We start from the raw sequence: 19,427 nt of genomic DNA, 5'->3' as shown, positions 1-19,427 counted from the left end.
CTGAGCCAGGCCAGGGATCAAACCCAGATCCTCAAGGATACTAGCTGAGTTCTCAACCCTCTGAGCCACAACTGGACTCAAAAATGTGCATGTTAGGATTTATTCATTCTTAAGTATATTCTAAATAGTAAAGTACACTGGAAATACTCTCTCATATACATATTAATATAGGTATATGGAGGCCACAGCCAAGGAAGGTTTTGGTGTGGATAAACCTTTTTTTTTGTTGTTGTTTTTAGGGCCACACCCCCAGCATATGGAGACTCCCAGGCTAGGGGCCAAATCAGAGCTGTAGCTGCCAGTCTACACCACAGCCACAGCAACACGGGATCCGAGCCGTGTCTGTGACCTACACCACAGCTCACAGCAATGCTGATCCTTAACCCACTGAGCAAGGCCAGGGATCGAACCTGCATTCCTCAGATTCGTTTCCGCTGAGCCACGACAGGAACTCCGGACAAATCACCTTTGAGGGCCAGCTTCTGGTGACTCTTCAGGTGGCGGTTGTAGGTGGATGACTGGCGGTAGCGCCTCTGGCAAAAGGAACACAAATAGGGCTTCTCTCCCGTGTGGATTCTCTCATGAGCCCGGAGGTTGGTTTTGTGGCTGAAGGGCCTTTTACACGTGCTGCACTGGAAAGGCTTCTCCTTCGTGTGGATCCTCTGATGCACACGTAGGTCTGATGTCTGGAAGAAGCCTTTTTTGCACTTGGCGCAAACAAATGGCCTCTCATCATTGTGTCTCCTCTGATGGACTTTCAACCGAGAGAGATACTGGAAGACCTGGGAACACTTCTCACATGGGAAGACTTTCTGGGCTCCGGGGAGCCCTTCTGGGCTCTTCCCACGTGCAGGGTTCCCTTCCAGGCTCGGGTGGGCAGAAACAGGCTCAAGCGTGACCTGGTCTGGCCTGGAGAGAAACCCTGGTTCCGCCTCCAGATGGACATCTCCACCAAAGGGTCCTTCCGGGGACCCCTCCTGGGACCCAGCGGGGCCTGGCTCTGCTGTTCTGGAGCCGAGTGGGTTCTCCAGAGAAACACCTGCCTCTTCAAGCCCAGGACAGGTCTCTTCCGGGATGATGAGCAGGGAGGGCGTCTGACTGCCCTGCCACGTGAGACTTTCAGTGACTGGACAAGTTTTCTGAGAAGTGTTGCCGCCACGTTCTTTACCTTCATTTTCTGTGAAGGTGAACAAGTGACTTGGTGAGGTTGTGCCCAAGAAGGGGTTTGCACGGGCCACCCCTCTGGAAGCTGGGTGCCCGTCACTCACCTTGTCCTGTTTCCAGGGAAGCATCTCGAGGAGTCCAGAGAGGTACCTTCGTGTTTTCTCCCGTTTGGGTTGCTGTCGCCAAGTGCTTCCTGAAATGAACGAGGACCTCTCTTAAGGGCATATTCTCAGAAAAGAGGGCTTCCTGTCCTTGCATGTGGACATGGACCTGTAAACAAATCTTGATTACAACCTGTAATAACTCTTCTTTCTCTACTTTCGTGAAACACCAACAGACTACTCATTCCTCATACCCCCTCGCTCCTCACCAGGGTGTCAGACCCCTCTACTCACGAAGCCAGGCTGCTTCATGCCATCGTCTGTCAGGTCTTCCATGAACTTCTCCAGGTTTCTGCCACTTGCATTCCATTTCTCTTGTAAAGTGGATCTGTCACTGCAGTGGCCATTGATCACGAACTGTTCGAGGACCAAACGAGAAATCATCTCATCCTTGCTGTGTTTTTCTGGCTGCAGCCATGAGTGAAACAGATTATAGAGTCTTTGCAGTTCCCGCCTAGCAAATGAGTTACTGCTGTTTTGGAACAAGCTGAGCCGAGTGTTTGGGAACTCAGAGATTCCCTCTCCATCCCGTATGACATAGCCTTGGCTGGCTTTAAGTGCTAAATTTTCTGACCCAGGGTCATTCCTGGATGGTTCACCTTGAAAGGAGAGTCTGAGATCTAAATCCATTCTTAACAAGAATTCTCAGCGGGATGTAACTTCAGGAATTCAACCCCTGCTGTCTTGTCTCCTGGGGAGGGGGGATCTGTTTCAACAACAGGTGGATGTTTGAAGATTGCAAACTAGAAACGGAAGAGATATATAATTAACAACAACACTGGTATCACTGAAAAGAAAAACAAAATTCAGGTTCGTTGAGTTCATGGATGAATTCTACTAGATATTTAGTGAATAAACAAATGAAGAAAAGTGTAGCCCATTAATCACCCCCGAAATGCAAAATAATACTACAAAACATGATATAAAATATCCACTGGAATGACTAAAATCAAATAGGGTGAGGGTTGGCATGGATTGGAGCACCTGGAACTCTTTCTCTTGGCCGCACCTGCAGCATGGGGAAGTTCCTGGGCCAAGGACGGAACCTGCGCCACAGTTGCAATCTTTACCATAGGTGTAGCAACGCCAGACCCTTAACCTGCTGTGCCACACGGGAAGTTCCTGGAGCACCTGCAACTCTCTACTGCTGGTGAGTACTCACTCTGGAAACCCGTATTTATGCATTTCCTGCGAGCCATCAATTATACTCTCTGGGATATACTCAGCAGAAAAATACACTCACGTGCAACAAAGACCTATACATAATTCATAATAGTCTCATGATGCAAACGTTCTAAATGTCCAAGATTTAATGTGACAGGTTACAATTAATTGATGTACAGGCATGTTTGACAGCAGTGCGAATGAATGAACCTCTTTATGCAACAGTGTGGAATAACCACAGAAACACAAATCAGAAGTGCCCTGGTGGCTCCACAGGTTAAGGCACTGGCGTTGTCCCTGTTGTGGTGTGGGTTTGATCCCCAGCCCAGAAACTTCCACATGGCGCAGGTGTAGCCGCGCATACACATACACTCATCAAGTGAAACAATCTAGGCATGAAACACCTATTTTGTTTATTTCCATTTATGTTAATTGAAGAGCATACAAATATTACTGTTATTATTTAGGTTGTTGGTTGAAATTTTGGAAACAATAGTAGATACTGGGACAGGTACATGTGAAGGGCTCCACAGGAGGAACCAATCCCAGTTTGCCTGGGACTAGAGACCCTGGGAGGTTATACTTTCAGTTTCAGCTGGCAATGTCCCACCTCTCGATCTTGGAGGTAATTACACAGGAGTGTTTTTCTGTAAAAATCCACCAACCTATATATTTTACTTTTTCATTTCTTGTATGTGCATTGCATTATTAAAAATGGTCAATTCTAAATAGTAAATGGGGTGGTTCCCATTGTGGCTAAGCAGGCTGAGGACCTCAGAGTCTCTGTGAGGACAGAGGCTCAATCCCTGGCTCACACGGAACTGGCATTGCCACAAGCAAGCTGTGGCGTAGGTCACAGATGCAGCTCAGATCTGTGTTGCCACAGCTGCCAGAGCATGGGCCTTAGCTGTGGCTCTGATTCAACCTCTAGCCTGGGAACCTCCATGTGCTGCGGTGAGGCCAGGTAAGGCCATAAAAAGGTAGATAAGTAAATACTAAGTAGGGTCTTAAATTGTAATTGAACAAAATGTAACTGAATGAAGGCAATGATCTAGTACGAATATGTTCTTTCAGTCACTATAGGAAAACTAAATATTAGGAGTTCCCACTGTGGCTCAGCAGTAACAAGCCCAACTGGTATCCATGAGGAGTCAGGTTCGATCCCTGACCTCGCTCAGTGGGTTAAGGATCTGGCGTTGCTGTGAGCTGTGGTGTAGGTCACAGACGCGGCTCAGATCCCACATTGCTGGCTGTGGCGCAGGCCGGCAACTATAGCTCCAGTTCAATCCCTAGCTTGGGAGCCTCCATATGCCACAGGTGCAGCCACAAGAAGCAAAAATAAAATAAAATAAAAAATTTACAGTAAAGTGAATGGAATAGGACAGGCTGAAATCCATACACAGGATTGATCTGATCTTCGTAGATTCCAACAAACTGATGTACAGGTATATGTGACAGCAATGAGAATTGTGTTGGAAACTCCTACGTCACCCACAAACATCTGCAGAACCAACCCAGCTACAACCCACGTCAGCCCCAGATCCATTCCTCAGGAAATTTTCCCTTTACTTCCACCTCTATAGTCTCGCTGTTTCCCATCAACAATTTCTCTTCCTTATGAAAAAAATTTTTCCTTGCTTCACTGATTTTTTTTTGGTCTTTTTAGGGCCACATCCGAGGCATATGGAGGTTATGGCGGGCCTATGCCACGGCCACAGCCACGCAGGATCCAAGCTGCATCTGTGACCTACACCACAGCTCAGGACCTACACGACGTCCCACGGCAACGCCAGATCCTTTTTTTTTTTTTTTTTTTTGTCTTTTCTAGGGCCGCATCCACAGCATAAGGAGGTTCCCAGGCTAGGGGTCTAATTGGAGCTGTAGCCGCCAGCTTACACCACAGCCACAGCAATTCAGGATCCGAGCCCCATCTTCGACCTACACCACAGTGCAGGGCAACACCGGATCCTTAACCCACTGAGCAAGGCCAGGGATAGAACCTGCAACCTCATGGTTCCTAGTCAGATTCGTTAACCCCTGAGCCACAACGGGAACTCCAGTGCAGGATCCTTAACCCACTGAGTGAGGCCAGGGATCGAACCTGCAACATCATGGTTCCTAGTTGGATTGGTTTCCGCTGCACCACATGTGCCACGATGGAATTCCCACTTGCTTCATTGATTTTATCAAAGTTATAATTTTATTATTGACCTGTTTTTTTTTTCTTTTTAAATTTTTTGCTTTTTAGGTCTGCATTTGAGGCATATGAAACTTCCCAGGCTAGAGGTTGCATCGGAGCTACAGCTGTGGCCTACAATTCAGCCACAGCAACTCGAGATCCGAGCCTCGTCTGTGACTTACACCACAGCTCACGGCAATGCTGAATCCTTTCCTAACCCACTGAGCGAGGCCAGGGATCAAACCCGCATCCTCATGGATCCTAGTCAGGTTCGTTAACAGCTGAGCCACAAAGAGAACTCCGTATATTGACCTGTTTTTCATGCCTATCCTTTTCTACTAGCGTGTAGGATTCAGAAGTGAAACAGACTGCATTGCTCAATGGTGATCTGTGACTGCCAATCACATCTTCTGATCAAGCACAGGCACATCTCTTAGCACATCAAATAGATTAAACCTCTTTCTGTATCATTGCTCTACTTTTACTTTTGTATACAGTTAACATTTCAAAGATTGCTTTTTGCTTTTTAGGGCTGTGCCTGTGGCATATGGAAGTTCCCAGGCTAGGGCTTGAATTGGAGCTGCAGCTGCTGGCCTGCACCACAGCCGCAGCAACGCTGGATCCCAGGCACATCTGCAACCTATGCTGCAACTTGTAGCAATGATGGGTCCTTAACCCACCCAGCGAGGCCAGGGATGCAACCGGCATCGGCATGGATACTAGGTGGGTTCTTAATGAGGTGAGCCACAACGGGAACTCCAACCTCACGGTTCCTAGTCAGATTCATTAACCACTGTGCCACGATGGGAACTCCAAGACTGCTATTTTTTAAAAAGCAAATATCTGGAGAACCTCCCACTGTGGGGGCACAGTAGAAACGAATCTGACTAGGAACCATGAGGTTGGGGGTTTGATCCCTGGCCTTGCTCGGTGGGTTAAGGATCCGGCGTTGCTGTGAGCTGTGGGGTAGGTCGCAGACGCGGCTCCGTTCCTGCACTGCTGTGGTGTAGGCCAGCAGCTACAGTTGCAATTTGACCTTAGCCTGGGAACCTCCATCTGCCAAGGGTGTGGCCCTAAAAAGCAAAAATAAAATAAGATAAAATAAAATAAATAAAAAGCAAATGTCAGGCCACAAAATCAGAAAACGTGGGTATTTGGCACATGCTATTATGCTGGCCCCCAACACCTAACTCCTTTCTGTCCGTTGGTGTCTTTCCCTTCATGCTTTGAATCCACCTCCCTGGTCTGATCAGACTGGCCACCCTGATCTCATCAATTAACAAGGAAAGCGATTCTAGGAAAAGCCCTACAGGAGAAAAGGAACACACGCGTGCCTTTCCCTAATCCATTTATCACACCTTCCCAGCCAATCCTTTTCAAACACAATCTGCTCAGGCCCCGCTCCCCGGCTCCAGTTAATTCCCTCCACAGCTGCCTGCTGCTCTCAGGAAAAAGGATCAAGTCCTTCCTGGTCCCACTAGCCTTCGCCTGGGCCTGTTCTCACCCCTCCCACCCCACCTTAGGGTGTCATGGCTGATTATCTACATCTGGTCTCTTTCTTGCTTTTCCTGTAAAATTCATGCCTCTCCCTTCCTCCGGGCCTCCCTACGGTGTCTCTTTCTAGAAGACCCCAGGCACACACACACCATAGGGTCGCACTTGCAGACATGCGCTCAATTGCAAACAGACAAGGCTGCAGCGCGTTATTATGGCCCCGATCTTGAAATTTGAAATTGCCGGTTAAGAATACTCACCACCACAAAAGACATGTAATCATGCGTGCTGATGAATTAGTAACTAGCCTGACTGTGGCCATCTCAAAGTGAATGCAAATATTGACTCATGTGCCTCTGAAGCTAGTTACATGTCAATTCCATTCCAATAAAAAAACTAAACACAACCAAAAAATCCCCAGACTGCCAGTGTTCTTGGTCTGGGGCCTGGCATTTATAAGCTGTGTGACCCCAGACTCATTACCCATCAGGCCTCCAACTTTGTCATGGGGGCTCTGATCGCCAGTGATACCGGAGCTCAAGAATGAAGAGATACAAAGCACAGGGAGTATTCAGTAAGAGTCTGTTCAGTAACACACACCCTGTAATTTTAGCCCCACCCTCACTCAAGTCAGCCATGGACCTACACTTCCACGAGATGCAATAAAAATGAATTCCTAGGAGTAACTATTGTGGCTCAGCCTTAACCAACCCAACTAGTGCCCATGAGGACTTGGGCTTGATCCCTGGCCCCAAAAAGTGGGTTATGATCTGGTGTTGCCGTGAGCTGTGGTAGGTCCAAGGTGAGGCTCGGATCCCGCATTGCTGTGGCTGTAACTGTAGCACAAGCCGGCGGCTACAGCTCTGATTGGACCTGGGAACTTCCATACGCCAAGGGTGCAGCCTAACCCCCCCCAAACAGGGGCTTTCCTAGGAGATGTCTACTTAGGTCAGGCCAGATTTTGCACAACCCGAGCAGCTGTCACACTAGACGCTCCCCATTCCTGAAAGACAGCGATACCTTTGTACTAGGAATTTTCTCCCCATAGCCATGCATACACAGGCCATGCACACTCACACATACGAAATTGGAAAATTTCCCTTTTGTTCAGGAAACTCACCTCCTCCAAAAGACTGAACCTCCAACTGGGTAATGTTGGGCTGAAGGCTGAGCGGCTGTGTGGCTTCCTTTCTGAACTGAGTTCATCTCATGTGCCCTCCCAAGGCCCTTCTCCTTTTATAGGCTCTGAGACAGTGATGTGTTTAAAGACATGATTGGATAAAATCTGCCTGTTGATGGAATCTCCATCCAGCGCAGCTCCAACTTTCCAATAGGTACCATACAACACCGTATTGCCTGGGGCAACTGACCACAATCAAACACTAATATCTCTGCAGTGAAATGTAACAACGTGAACAATAAGTGGGGGAAATTAAGTTTATTCTCACAGATGTTCTGGTCACGTTTTGTCCGAGGTGAGTCTCACACAAACATGCTAACACTTCTCCATTTTGCCACGTTGTGGATTACAAGGAAAGCAGAGAACGAGATTAATATTCTCACCTCCCATGCACTGATAAGGCTGGTGAGCCAGAGAGCACCTCAGGGAAGTTCCTAGTCCAAGAAAAAAAATCACAAAGGCTGAAATTACGATCATTCACTGGAAAGATCTCGTTGTGGTACAGTAAGTTAATGATCCAGCTTGTCTCTGTGGGAGGTGCTGGTTTGATCCTGGCCCAGCACCGTGGATTAGGATCAGGCATTGCTGCAGCCGTGGTGTAGGTGGGAGCTCTGGCTTGGATTCCACCCCTGCCCAGGAACTTCCATATGCCGCAGGGGGGAGCCGAAAAAAATCATTTAGTGGAAAGGGAAAGAGCAGAACATTGCTCACCCCCTTTGTTCTTGGCTGTGCCCACAGCATGCAGAAACTCCCCGCCAGCAATCAAATTCTCGCCACAGCCTCAACCTGAGTCACAGCATTGACAATGCCACGTCCTTAATCCCCTGAAGCACCAGGGAACGCCCTATTTTTTTTTTTTTTGCCATTTCTTGGGCCGCTTTTGCAGCATATGGAGGTTCCCAGGCTAGGGGTCTAATCGAAGCTGTAGTCTCGGGTCTACGCCAGAGCCACAGCAACGTGGGATCCGAGTCGAGTTTCCGACCTACACCACAGCTCACGGCAACACAGGATCCTTAACCCACTGAGCAAGGGCAGGGACTGAACCCGCAACCTCATGGTTCCTAGTCTCCTAGTCGGATTTGTTAACCACTAAGCCACAACGGGAACTCCCCCCTATGATTTCTTAACCATTCATATGTAGGTGGATGTTTTTCGTTTTTGCTGTTACCTAGTTTTTGGCTTCAAAGAATAAAGCTGCTGGAAATGTGCAAACATGAAGAAGTATTTCTGTGGACACAGGTTTCCATTTCTCCCGCAGTTATAATTCAGGAATAAGGCTACGTCACATGATGAGAGGATGATTAACTTCATCCTGTCATATGACTAACCTGATCATGTTACACGATTAATTTCATTCATGTCACATGGTAAGTGAATGATTAACTTCATTAACTGCCCGTGTCTTCCAATTTTTTTTTTTTTTTTTTTGCTTTTTAGGGGCCGCACTTGTGGCATATGGAGGTTCCCAGGCTAGGGGTCAAATCGGAGCTACAGCTAATGGCCTCTGCCACAGCCACAGCAATGCAGGATCCAAGCTGAGTCTGTGACCTACATCACAGCTCACGGCAACGCCAGATCCTTAACCCACTGAGGCCAGGGATCGAACACGAAACCTCATGGTTCCTGGTTGGATTCGTTTCTGCTGCACCACAACGGGAACTCCCCCAATTTATTTTTACTATTTTACATTCTTACCTGCAATGTATTAGAGTTGCAATTTTTTTCATATCTTCAAAAACTAGGTGTTGTCAGTCTTTTAATGTTACCTATTGAAATGAGTGTACAGTGGGATGGGAACTAAACTAAATGTGCTGCTTGATGGGAACTCCAAGAATTTTTTTTTCTTTTGTCTTTTTGGGGTCATACCCACAGCATACGATAGGGGTCAAATCGGAGCTGTAACTGTCAGCCTAACCACAGCCACAGCAACGCCAGATCCAAGACACGTCTGCGAGCTACACAACAACTCACGGTGACGCTGGATCCTTAATCCAATGAGCAAGGCCAGGGATTAAACCTGAGTCCTCATGGATACTAGTCAGATTCATTTCTGTTGAGCCACGATGGGAACTCCCCAAGAATTTTTAATTCTATTAAAACCTAGTTTATCATAGTTTCCTTTTAGGTTTGTGGGGTCTTCTTCCTATGCAAGAAATCTTGGCCTAAAACAAGGACAAAGAGCACTCTCCCTGTGTTATATTTAAGATGGTATATATTTTTATCTTTCTTTTTCATTTTTTGCCTTTTTAGGGCCCCATTGCAGTATGAGGAAGTTCCCAGGCTAGGGGTCTAAGTGGAGTTGCAGCTGTCGGCCTACACCACAGCCACAGCCATGAGGGATCCAAGCCGCATCTACGACCTATAGCACAACTCACTGCAATGCCGGATCCCTGACCCATTGAGGGAGGCCAGGATTGTACCCGAGTCCTCAGGCACACTAGTCGAGTTCCTTACCCTAAAAAGCAAAAAAAAAGAAAAATTGTTGAAAATATTGTACTTTCGATTTTGAATTACTTTGCAACAGTGTGGAAGATAAACGAATGATTTGCCTGCGCCTCTGTCTGGACCCCTGCACTGCTCTACTGTCTTAGCTTTTCATCAGTAACACAACGTCCCTTTAGTGGGTTACGGATTTGGCCTTGCTGTGAGCTGTACTATAAGTTGCAGACTCGGATCTGGTGTTGCTGTGACTGTGGGGTAGGCTGGCCGCTGTAGCTTTGATTAGACCCCTAGCCTGGGAACCTCCATATGCTGCAGGTGCAGCTCTAAAAAAAAAAATGAGAGAGACATAAAGTCCAAATTTGTTCCACTTGAGAAAATGGAAAATACTTGGCTTTTTTATTTTTTGAAAATGTTTTGACTATTATAAGCCTTTAAAAAAAAAATGATGACGCTTGAACCTGAATCGCTTGGCCTTGTATCTTTTCTCAGTTGATAGGTGAAGTACCTTTGAGGGCTAGCAGCTTAGCACTTGGACTCTGGGGGAAGATTGGGATTCCAACTCATTTGAGCTGTGCCATCTCCCAGTTGGCTAACTTTGGTCATGTCTCTTCTCCCCAGGATGCAGGATTCATGTCAGGAAATGTTGGAAAATGGACATCAAACTGTACTGCAAAGTAAGGGCAGCAGGCAGTATATAAGGGGCGATATAAAGCAACCCACTGAAGACCCCATCCAGAAGCAGAGACTCCCTGCAAAGAGAAAAGCACGTTCCAACTCCCCAGGGTCAGTAAGAGCTTGGTTGGTTGCTGGAATATGCGAAGGCCTGCAGGGGAGGGTGCCATGTGGCCAGGGCAATGGAGAAAGGGGTGGGCACATGGTTTGGAGTCTATGAGGAGAAATTTGGATGTTATTCTAACTGCTCTGGGAAGATGTGGGGATTTAGCAAGATAGACACCTGATCTATTTTTTTTCCAAAAAAATTTTTTTGGCCACACCCATGGCACGTGGAAGTTCCTGGACTGAACCTTCGCCACACCAGCGACCTGAGATGATGCAGTGACATCACTGGATCCATAACCTGCTGTGCCACCAGGGAACTCCTATGCACTTTTATCACACGTATAAAGTCATGTAACCAAAACCACAATCGAGACACAGAATTTAGGAGTACCCGTTGTGGCTCAGCAGGTCAACAAACTGGCTTGTATCCACGAGGCTGCGGGTTCAATCCCTGGCCTTGCTCAGTGGGTCAAGGATCTGACATTGCCTTGAGCTGTGGTGTAGGTTGTGGATGCAGCTCAGATCTGGTGTTGCTGTGGCTGTAGCATAGGCTGGCAGCTGCAGCGACAATTCAACCCCTAGCCTGGGAACTTCCATATGCTGTGGGTATAACCCTAAAGAGAGAGAGAGAGACACACACACACACACACACACACACACACGAAGATACAGAATTTTTTTTGGCAGGAGGCAAAAAGAGTACATGCAGCCCCGAAAGCAGACAGTATGTCATATTAAGAGAGGAGAGTCTGATATGGAGGATATGCCAGCAGAAGTGACGAGTTTTTAGGAAAATAAACCCAATGCTCCTTAGGGGCTAAAACCTTGAAACAGGAATTTGACATGAGCAACCAAGAACTGATAATGTTGCGGTAGGAATCTTGGTCAGGACCTCAGAGTGATCACTCTGAATGGCTGGAGTTCCTATTTTATTTTATTATGGCTGCACCTGTGGCACATCACAGTTTCCAGGCTAGAAGTCGAATCGAAGTCACAGCTGCCAGCCTACACCACAGCCACGGCAACACTGGATCCGAGCCACGTCTGTGACCTACACCCCAGCTCACAGCAACACCGGGTCCTCAACCCACGGAGCAAGGCCAGGGATCGAACCCATGCCCTCATGGATCCTAGTCAGGTTCGTTAACCGCTGAGCCACGACGGGAGCTCCTTGAGTTTGTGTTTTAAAGGGACGGCCAGGAGAACAGTTGAAGGAGTTTAGGTTTGGAAACGTGGCCAAACAGCTCAACGAGGCCTGGGTGTGCGATGATCAAATTTTCTTAGATCAGCTGGATGGGCTGCAACCCAGCCAGGCAGCCGAGCAGGAGCCTTATAACATATTCACCTGCACGGAATGTTGCCACTGAGAGGGAACCACAGTACAGAGTCAACTACTGGTTAGCTGTGGAAGGAATGCTCAAGAGGCCGGGTGTCAAATGCGGCAAGAGAGAGCCAAGGAACCACCGCATCACCATGTAGGGGTGTTCATGCCTGGCAGTGTCCCTGGCCTAGGATGTTATTTACCCAAAGCGGGTGGCACCAAGCTACAAAAAGCCAGGCAACCTAGCTTTGGTTCCATGGGTGCCCTAACCTGAGCCAACAAGCGCCCACTGAAGTATGGGCACCGTGTGGAACAGGGGACATTCCTATTTCAGGTCTGCAGGGTTGCAGGGAGCCCGCAACCCGTGAGATGAGCCCAATTTTATTTTTTTCATTTCGTTTGTAGGAACCGCACCCACAGCACATGGGAGTTCCCAGGCTAGGGGTCATCTCGGAGCTGCAGCTTCTGGCCTACGCCACAGCCACAGCCACGCCAGATCCAAGCTGCATCTATGACCTAGACCGCAGCTCATGGCAACACTAAATGCTTAACCCACTGCACGAGGCCAGGAAATGAACCTGCATCCTCATGTATGCTAGTCGGGTTTGTTACCACGAGCCACAAGGGGAACTCTGAGACAAGCCCAGTGTTAATTTTTCTTGGCTTCTCTGCTTATTCACACTGTTAGGGGTGTGGGTCCTGAAGCCATGATCTTACTTCCTGAGTTGTTGTGTTTTTTTTGTTTTTTTTTGGTTGTGTTGGTGGCATATGGATGTTTCTGGGTTTGAACTTGCACCACACCAAGGACCCAAGCCATTGCAGTGACATTAGATCCGTAACTGCGCCATAAAAGCACTCCCCGAGCGAGATTATTATGGGACTAGTGCATTTGGGTGGGAGCAGAGGGCCCAAGGGCTGGGAATTTAGTACAATGAGATCCAGTGGCCAGAGGGAGGCCTGTGTATAGGGTCTTATTTTATACGGCCATAAGGTTTGTTTAAATAAGCTACTGCAGCACACTGTGAGACCAGCAGCCTGGAACTGATGGGGAAGGTGAAATCTCTAATGAATGATTTGTGCTGGGGGAAGAGCTTTGCTTGCTGAGGATAAGGGGCAGAACTCTGAAGGGAAGGAGGACTGCTCTTTTTTTTTTAAGGGCCGCACCCGTGGCATATGGAAGTTCTCAGACTAAGGGTCGAATCAGAGCCACAGCTGCGGCCTACCCCACAGCCATAGCGATGCCAGATCTGAGCTGTGTCTGAGACCTACACCACAGCTCATGGCAATGCTGGATCCTAACCCACTGACTGGGGCCAGGGATTGAACCCATAGCAGAAACTCCCTGGACTGTTTCTGTGAGGCTCCGCATGGAGGCTTCGACAGCGGCCTATCTGGTGGAGTGGTCAAGTGAGATATCCAGAGGTAGCTGCCACTGTCAAGTCTCAGGAAGTGGCACTAGCAGCGGGGGATGGTGGCCTGATGTCGATTTGCCAGGGACTCTAGCAGTGAGATGCCCCTGGGATGGCATACCTCCATGTCTTTACTAATGACACGTGTTCACACATGGAGGGCACTGACTTGTCACCATGCTGATGGTGGCAGAGGAATGGAAAAGCCATTTGTGTGCAGCCCAAGCTTCAAGGAAAGAGGTTCCTGTATGACTGTTCTATGAGTGCACTGGGCCACAGGTGGCATGGGGAGGGTCATCTGACAAAGTTTTTGAGTTTTTAAAATTTGTCCTAAACTTGGAAATTCAAATGGATTAAGCTGTCTGAGCCATGGTGTGGGGAAAGATGTATGCAACTTTAATCTGTACCTTTGGAGTAAAATGTTTGTTTGTCTTGCCACACTTGCAGCATGCAAAATTTCTGGGGCCAGGGATCAAACCCATGCCACAGCAGTGCCAATGCCAGATCCTTAACCTGCTGTGCCACCAGGGAACTCCAGAATGGCCTTGTTCATGTGAATTATATGAGGTAGAGGGGCCTCAAGGGATGGGATCAACATAGCAATGGCCACCACGAGATGCCATTCCCCCTGGGACCCTGAACATGTACGGTGCTATCTCAGGTCTGAAGAAAACTGGTTACTTCCACTTCAAGTTCCTGAACCCAATTTGTATGTTAAAGACATTTTGAGGAGTTCCTACCGTGGTGCAGTGGGTTAAGGATCTGGTGTTGCTGCAGCTGCAGCCTAGGTGGCAAAAAAAAAAATCCTAGTTTATATGCACTGGGTCACTTCAGAAATTAGGGGCTATGGAGTTCTCTTGTGGCTTATCAGGTAAAGGATCCAGTATTGTCACTGCAGTGGCTCAGGTCACTGCCATGGTGCAGGTCTGATCCTTGGCCCAGGAACTTCCAAAAGCTGCAGGTGAAGCAGAAAAAAAAAAATTAAAATTTGCTCCTCTGTTAACTGTGGGTGATAATATTGAGAATATCTAGAGATAATAACACCGTTGTGGTGCAGCAGAAACGAATCCGACTAGTATCCATTAGGATGTGGGTTCGATTGCTGGCCTCGCTCAGTGGGTTAAGGATCAGGCGTTGCTGTGAGCTGTGGTGCAGGTCACAGACACAGCTCGGATCTGGCATTGCTCTGGCTGTGGCGTAGGCCGGCAGCTGCAGCTCCAATTCAACCCCTAGCCTGTGAACCTCAATATGCCACAGGTGTGCCCTAAAAAGAAACATTTTCAAAGTTGGGGTTTGTTCTAGAATTCCCTTGTGGTGCAGTGGGTTAAGGATTCCACTTTGTCGCTACTGAGGCTCAGGTCACTGCTATGGTGCAGGTTCAATCCCTGACTCAGGAACTTCTGCAAAAGTTTTTTTTTTTTTTTCTCACAAGAATTGTCTGTACTTCAAGTGTCTTGCCTGTTCTGCTTCTGTTTCTTATATAATTTAAGTATTTAACTGAATAATTTAACAGAATAAGTGCCATTATTATATATTGTCTTTCGTCTCCTATGAAAATTTTGGTTTCACAGATATAAGAATGTATCAAAACATCAAACATACATCTTAAATATGAGTACTTTATATGTTCAATTACACCTTCATTAAAGAAATATTCAAAACATGTCACTTCCTAATAAAGTTACTATTTAATTATCATCTGTGTCTTACTGTAGCTACTGGTCCTATACGGCAGAATTAGAATGACATGCCTCCAGTAACTCTTCCTAACTCCATGTTCAGTGACATTATGCTGGCACTTTTGAAATTGCCCTTGGCTTCAGCAAGAGGTGCTGGAAAGACTGGACAGCTGCATGTAAACCAATGAAACTATAACATGCCCTCACACCATGCACAGTTTAAAAATAAGCTCAAAATGGCTTAAAGACATAAACATTAGACACCGTAAAACTCCTAGAAGAGAACACAAGGAAAACACTCTCTGACATCAACCGTACACATGTTTTCTTAGGTCAGACTCCAAAGGCAATAGAAATAAAAACAAAAACCAGTGGGACCTAATCAAACTTAGAAGCTTTTGCACGGCAAAGGAAACCGAAAAAAACAAAGACAACCTATGGAATGGGAGAAAAGAGGTGCAAGTGATGCAACCAACAAGGACTTAGTCTCCAAAATATACAAATGACTCATACAACTCAACAGCAAACAATAAACAACCCAATCAAAAAATGGGCAGAAGACCTAAAGAGACATTTCTTCAAAGAAGACATATGGATGGCCAGTAGGCACATGAAAAAATGCTCAACATCACTAATTAGTAGAGAAACGCAAATTAAAACCACAATGAGGTACCACCTTGCACCAGTCAGAACTGATATCATTAATAAGTCTACAAATAACAAATGCCGGAGAGGGTATGGAGCAAAGGGAACCCTCTTACACTGCTGGTGGGAATGTAAATTGGTACAACCACTATGGAAAACAGTATGGAGGTTCCTCCGAAAACTAAATACAGAACTAGCATATGATCCAGCAATCCCAAACCTGGGCATATATCCAGACAAAAGTACAATTCAAAAAAATACATGCACCTGAGTGTTCATAGCAGCACTATCCACAAAAGAGAAGACACTGAAACGATGTCTGTTGACAGATGAATGGATTAAGAAGAAGTGGTATATATATACAAGGGACTACTACTCAGCCATAAAAATGAACAAAATAATGCCATTTCAGCAACATGGATGCAACCAGAGATTCTCATACTTTTTTTTTTTTTTTGGTCTTTTTGGGGGCCACACCCATAGCATATGGAAGTTCCCAGACTAGGGGTTGAACTGGAGCTACAGTTGCCAGCCTACACCACAGCCATGGCCATGAAAGAACCAAGCTGTGTCTGCAACCTACACCACAGCTCTCAGCAATGCCAGATGCTTAATCCCCTGAACGAGGCCAGGGACTGAACACTTGTCCTCATGGACACTAGTGGACACTAATCGGAGGAGTTACCACTGAGCCACTACTGGAACTCCTAGAGATTCTCACACTAAGTGAAGTCAGATAGAGAAAGACAAATACCATGTGACACCACTTATAGGTGGAATCTAAAATGTGGCACAAATGAACCTAATTACAGGACAGAAACAGACTCACAGAATGGAGGACAGACTTGTGGTTGCCAAGGGAGGGAGAAGTTCTGGGGACTGGGTTTGTAGATGCAAAGTATTACATTTAGAATGGTTAAGCAGTGGAGTCCTGCTGTACAGCACAGGGAACTCTATCCAATCTCTTGTGATGGAACATGATGGAAGATAATATGAGAAAAAATATACATACATGGGTATGACTTGGTCACTTTGCTGTATAGCAGAAATTGACACAACATTGTAAATCAACTATCCCTTTAAGAAAAAAAATTTAACAAAAGAAACTGGCCATAGTGGGAATATTTATATCAGGGGAATTGGAAAACACTACTAACTAGGACTTAACTATATTATTGAAAGACTAGACTGAAGAATATATGAACAATGCATTTTAAACTTATAAGTATATTGTGTATGTGGTAATTACACTGTATAGAATGCAGTGTTCCACAAAAATTGAGGAACAAAAATAAGCTGATTACTTGCTAATGAAAAGGAACATATTCCCAACATAGAAAAGTAAAATAAGCATAAGATATGAACAGACATTTTACCCAGAAGAAACATAGGAGTTCCTATGGTAGCACAGCAGAAATGAATCCAACTAGGAACCATGAGTTTTCGGATTCAATCCCTGACCTCACTTAGTGGGTTAAGGATCCGGCATTGCTGTGAGCTATGGTGTAGGTCGCAGACACGGCTTGGATCCTGCACTGCTGTGGCTGTGGAGTAGGCCGGCAGCTGTAGCTCCAAATGGACCCCTAGCCTGGGAACTTCCATATGCCGCAGGTGTGTCCCTGCAAAGACAAACAAACAAACAAAAAAAAAGCTTTACAAAATGGTTCAAAAGATAAATCTAGATATTCCACTCTTTTCAGAAAATCAGGTCTGGCAATCCTATACTGCCCCTTTTCTGATGACCTCGGAGAAGCCTTGCCCTAGTGGTATCAAATACTGATGAGCAATGGATCCCTTCCCACCTGCATTAAGAGAAATGCTGGCTGGTCACACAGACACACTGTGGAGTAAAGGATCTAATCTCTATATGTCTGTTTCTCTGCCTGCGCAGCAATGGCCTTTAGCTGAATATCCCAGAGAGGCTACAGGAATCCACAAAACCAGAGCTTACTTTCTCTGACAGTGATCTCAGCCACAAAAGATACATATGCCTAGAGGTTTTGAGAATTTCTGTGCATCTGTGCACAGTGATACTGCACAGTCACAGGAGCATTTGCTGATGCAATTTTATTTTTTTCATATTACTGCTGCAACTGCAGCATATGGAAGTTTCAGAGCCAGGGGCTGAATTGAAGGTGTGGCTGCCAGCCTACAACACAGCCACAGCAATACCAGATCCAAGCCACATCTGCAACCTCTGCTGCTAAAATGCAGTGGGAAATCCTTAACCCACTAAGCAAGGCCAGAGATTGCACCCACATCCTCACGGACACTATGTCGTGTTCTTAACAGACTGAGCCACAACAGGAACTCCTGATGCAATTTTAGAAGAGGCACACTCTGTCTACTTCACTACAGTCTCTTCCGCTCCAGTGTTACTTTACCAATACGGTTCCCCTGACCCTAGTCTTACAGTGGCACTATCTAGTGAATTCTGGGGATCAGTGCATGTAGCTCTTTTGCAGGATAACTGCGAAGCATATTATGGGATATTCCCTGTGAACAAGAAAAACAATACATGTTGTTCCCAGAAGCACTGGAAGTTGCCAAAACTTCCCAGCTCCTCAGGGTTCTCTGAGCACACACACAAAAATTCCTGATACACAGTCCTGTATGGCTGTGGCTGTGGTGTAGGCCGGCAGCGGTAGCTCCGATTGAACCCCTAGCCTGGGAACCTCCATATACCACAGGTACGGCCCTAAAAATAAAAACACTAGAGCCCTCAGACTTCCTGTGTGTCTCCGCAGTATAACTACTTGGCGTTGCTTCCACAGTCCACTAATTAGGACCACAAAGCTCTGAAGTTCTTCCTAGGAGACCCTGGGCAACAATGCATATTGGGCAAAAACCAGAGAGTTATATTCTTCAATCATACTGACATGTGAGGCACACGAAGCAGGGGACCCCTATGAAAACTGTGTGGTCCTAAATGCTGGTAGAGTCCTGCTGTTTTCAGATCACCTCACAGTGAATAGAACCCCAAGACCAAAAGTGGCTCAAGCATTAACGCTTTATTATCGCAAAATGCAAAGCAATATACCGCATGCAGTTTCCAGGCTGGGGACTTGGAGGCTGGGGAAGATCCAAGATCAATGTCACTAGAAACTAACATGTCCTTGGAGTTCCCGTCATGGCTCAGTGGTGACGAACCCAACTAATATCTATGAGGACACAGGTTCGATCCCAAGCCTCATTCAGTGGGTTAAGGATCTGGCATTGCTGGGAGCTGTGGTGTAGGTCACAGACGAGGCTCGGATCTCGAGCTGCTGTGCCTGTGGTGTAGGCTGGCAGCTGCAGCTCTGATTTGACCCTTAGACTTTCACATGCCACAGGAGTAGCCCTAAAAAGACACACACACACACACACACATATTACTAACATGTCCTTGAAAATGCAATCTTTCCTGGCAAGTCACCAACAGAACTCAGATTGGGTCCACTGGGCCAAAACTGGGTCAGGTCCATGCCTTCATTCGGAAGTGAGAAGGGAATGAGGACCCCACTTTTAAGACTACACGTTATTTCCCCCTAAAAATGGGGATGATACAAAGGTCAGCTTCCCTGAGCAGACTGGGAGGTAACGTTTGCATACTATGAGGACCTGCCAGGAGGCAGAGGTGAAATGAACTGTGCCATAGAACTGGCAGTGACATGATGTGGCAAGGATCCTGGGCAGGTGCGACAGTATTACACCGGTCCTTAAAGGTTCTCACATACCTGGGACTTAAGGGGAATCTCCGCATTTCAGATTTTCAGATGTAGGGATTTAATTTAGGTAGATGGCTCCGTGACAACTTCTCTCCTTCTATG

The 19,427-nt window shown here is 46.6% G+C and overlaps 1 protein-coding gene across 1 annotated transcript; it reads right to left on the bottom strand.

Moving 5' to 3' along the window:
• Positions 1 to 358: 358 nt before the first annotated feature.
• Positions 359 to 19,398, bottom strand: ZSCAN4 (zinc finger and SCAN domain containing 4). Its single transcript, XM_047792429.1, has 4 exons — positions 19,335 to 19,398; positions 1,560 to 2,068; positions 1,269 to 1,434; positions 359 to 1,177 (listed from the first exon to the last, which is right to left on the bottom strand). Exons 2-4 carry the CDS (start codon positions 1,953 to 1,955, stop codon positions 420 to 422), a joined length of 1,320 nt encoding a protein of 439 aa, XP_047648385.1. The 5' UTR covers positions 1,956 to 2,068; positions 19,335 to 19,398; the 3' UTR covers positions 359 to 419.
• Positions 19,399 to 19,427: the final 29 nt, after the last annotated feature.

This window comes from Phacochoerus africanus, chromosome 8 (assembly GCF_016906955.1).
Source record: "Phacochoerus africanus isolate WHEZ1 chromosome 8, ROS_Pafr_v1, whole genome shotgun sequence".
Classification (NCBI taxonomy): Eukaryota; Metazoa; Chordata; class Mammalia; order Artiodactyla; family Suidae; genus Phacochoerus; species Phacochoerus africanus.
The sequence above is the reverse complement of the archived record's forward strand: the minus strand, read 5'-3'. Positions and strand labels throughout refer to the sequence as shown.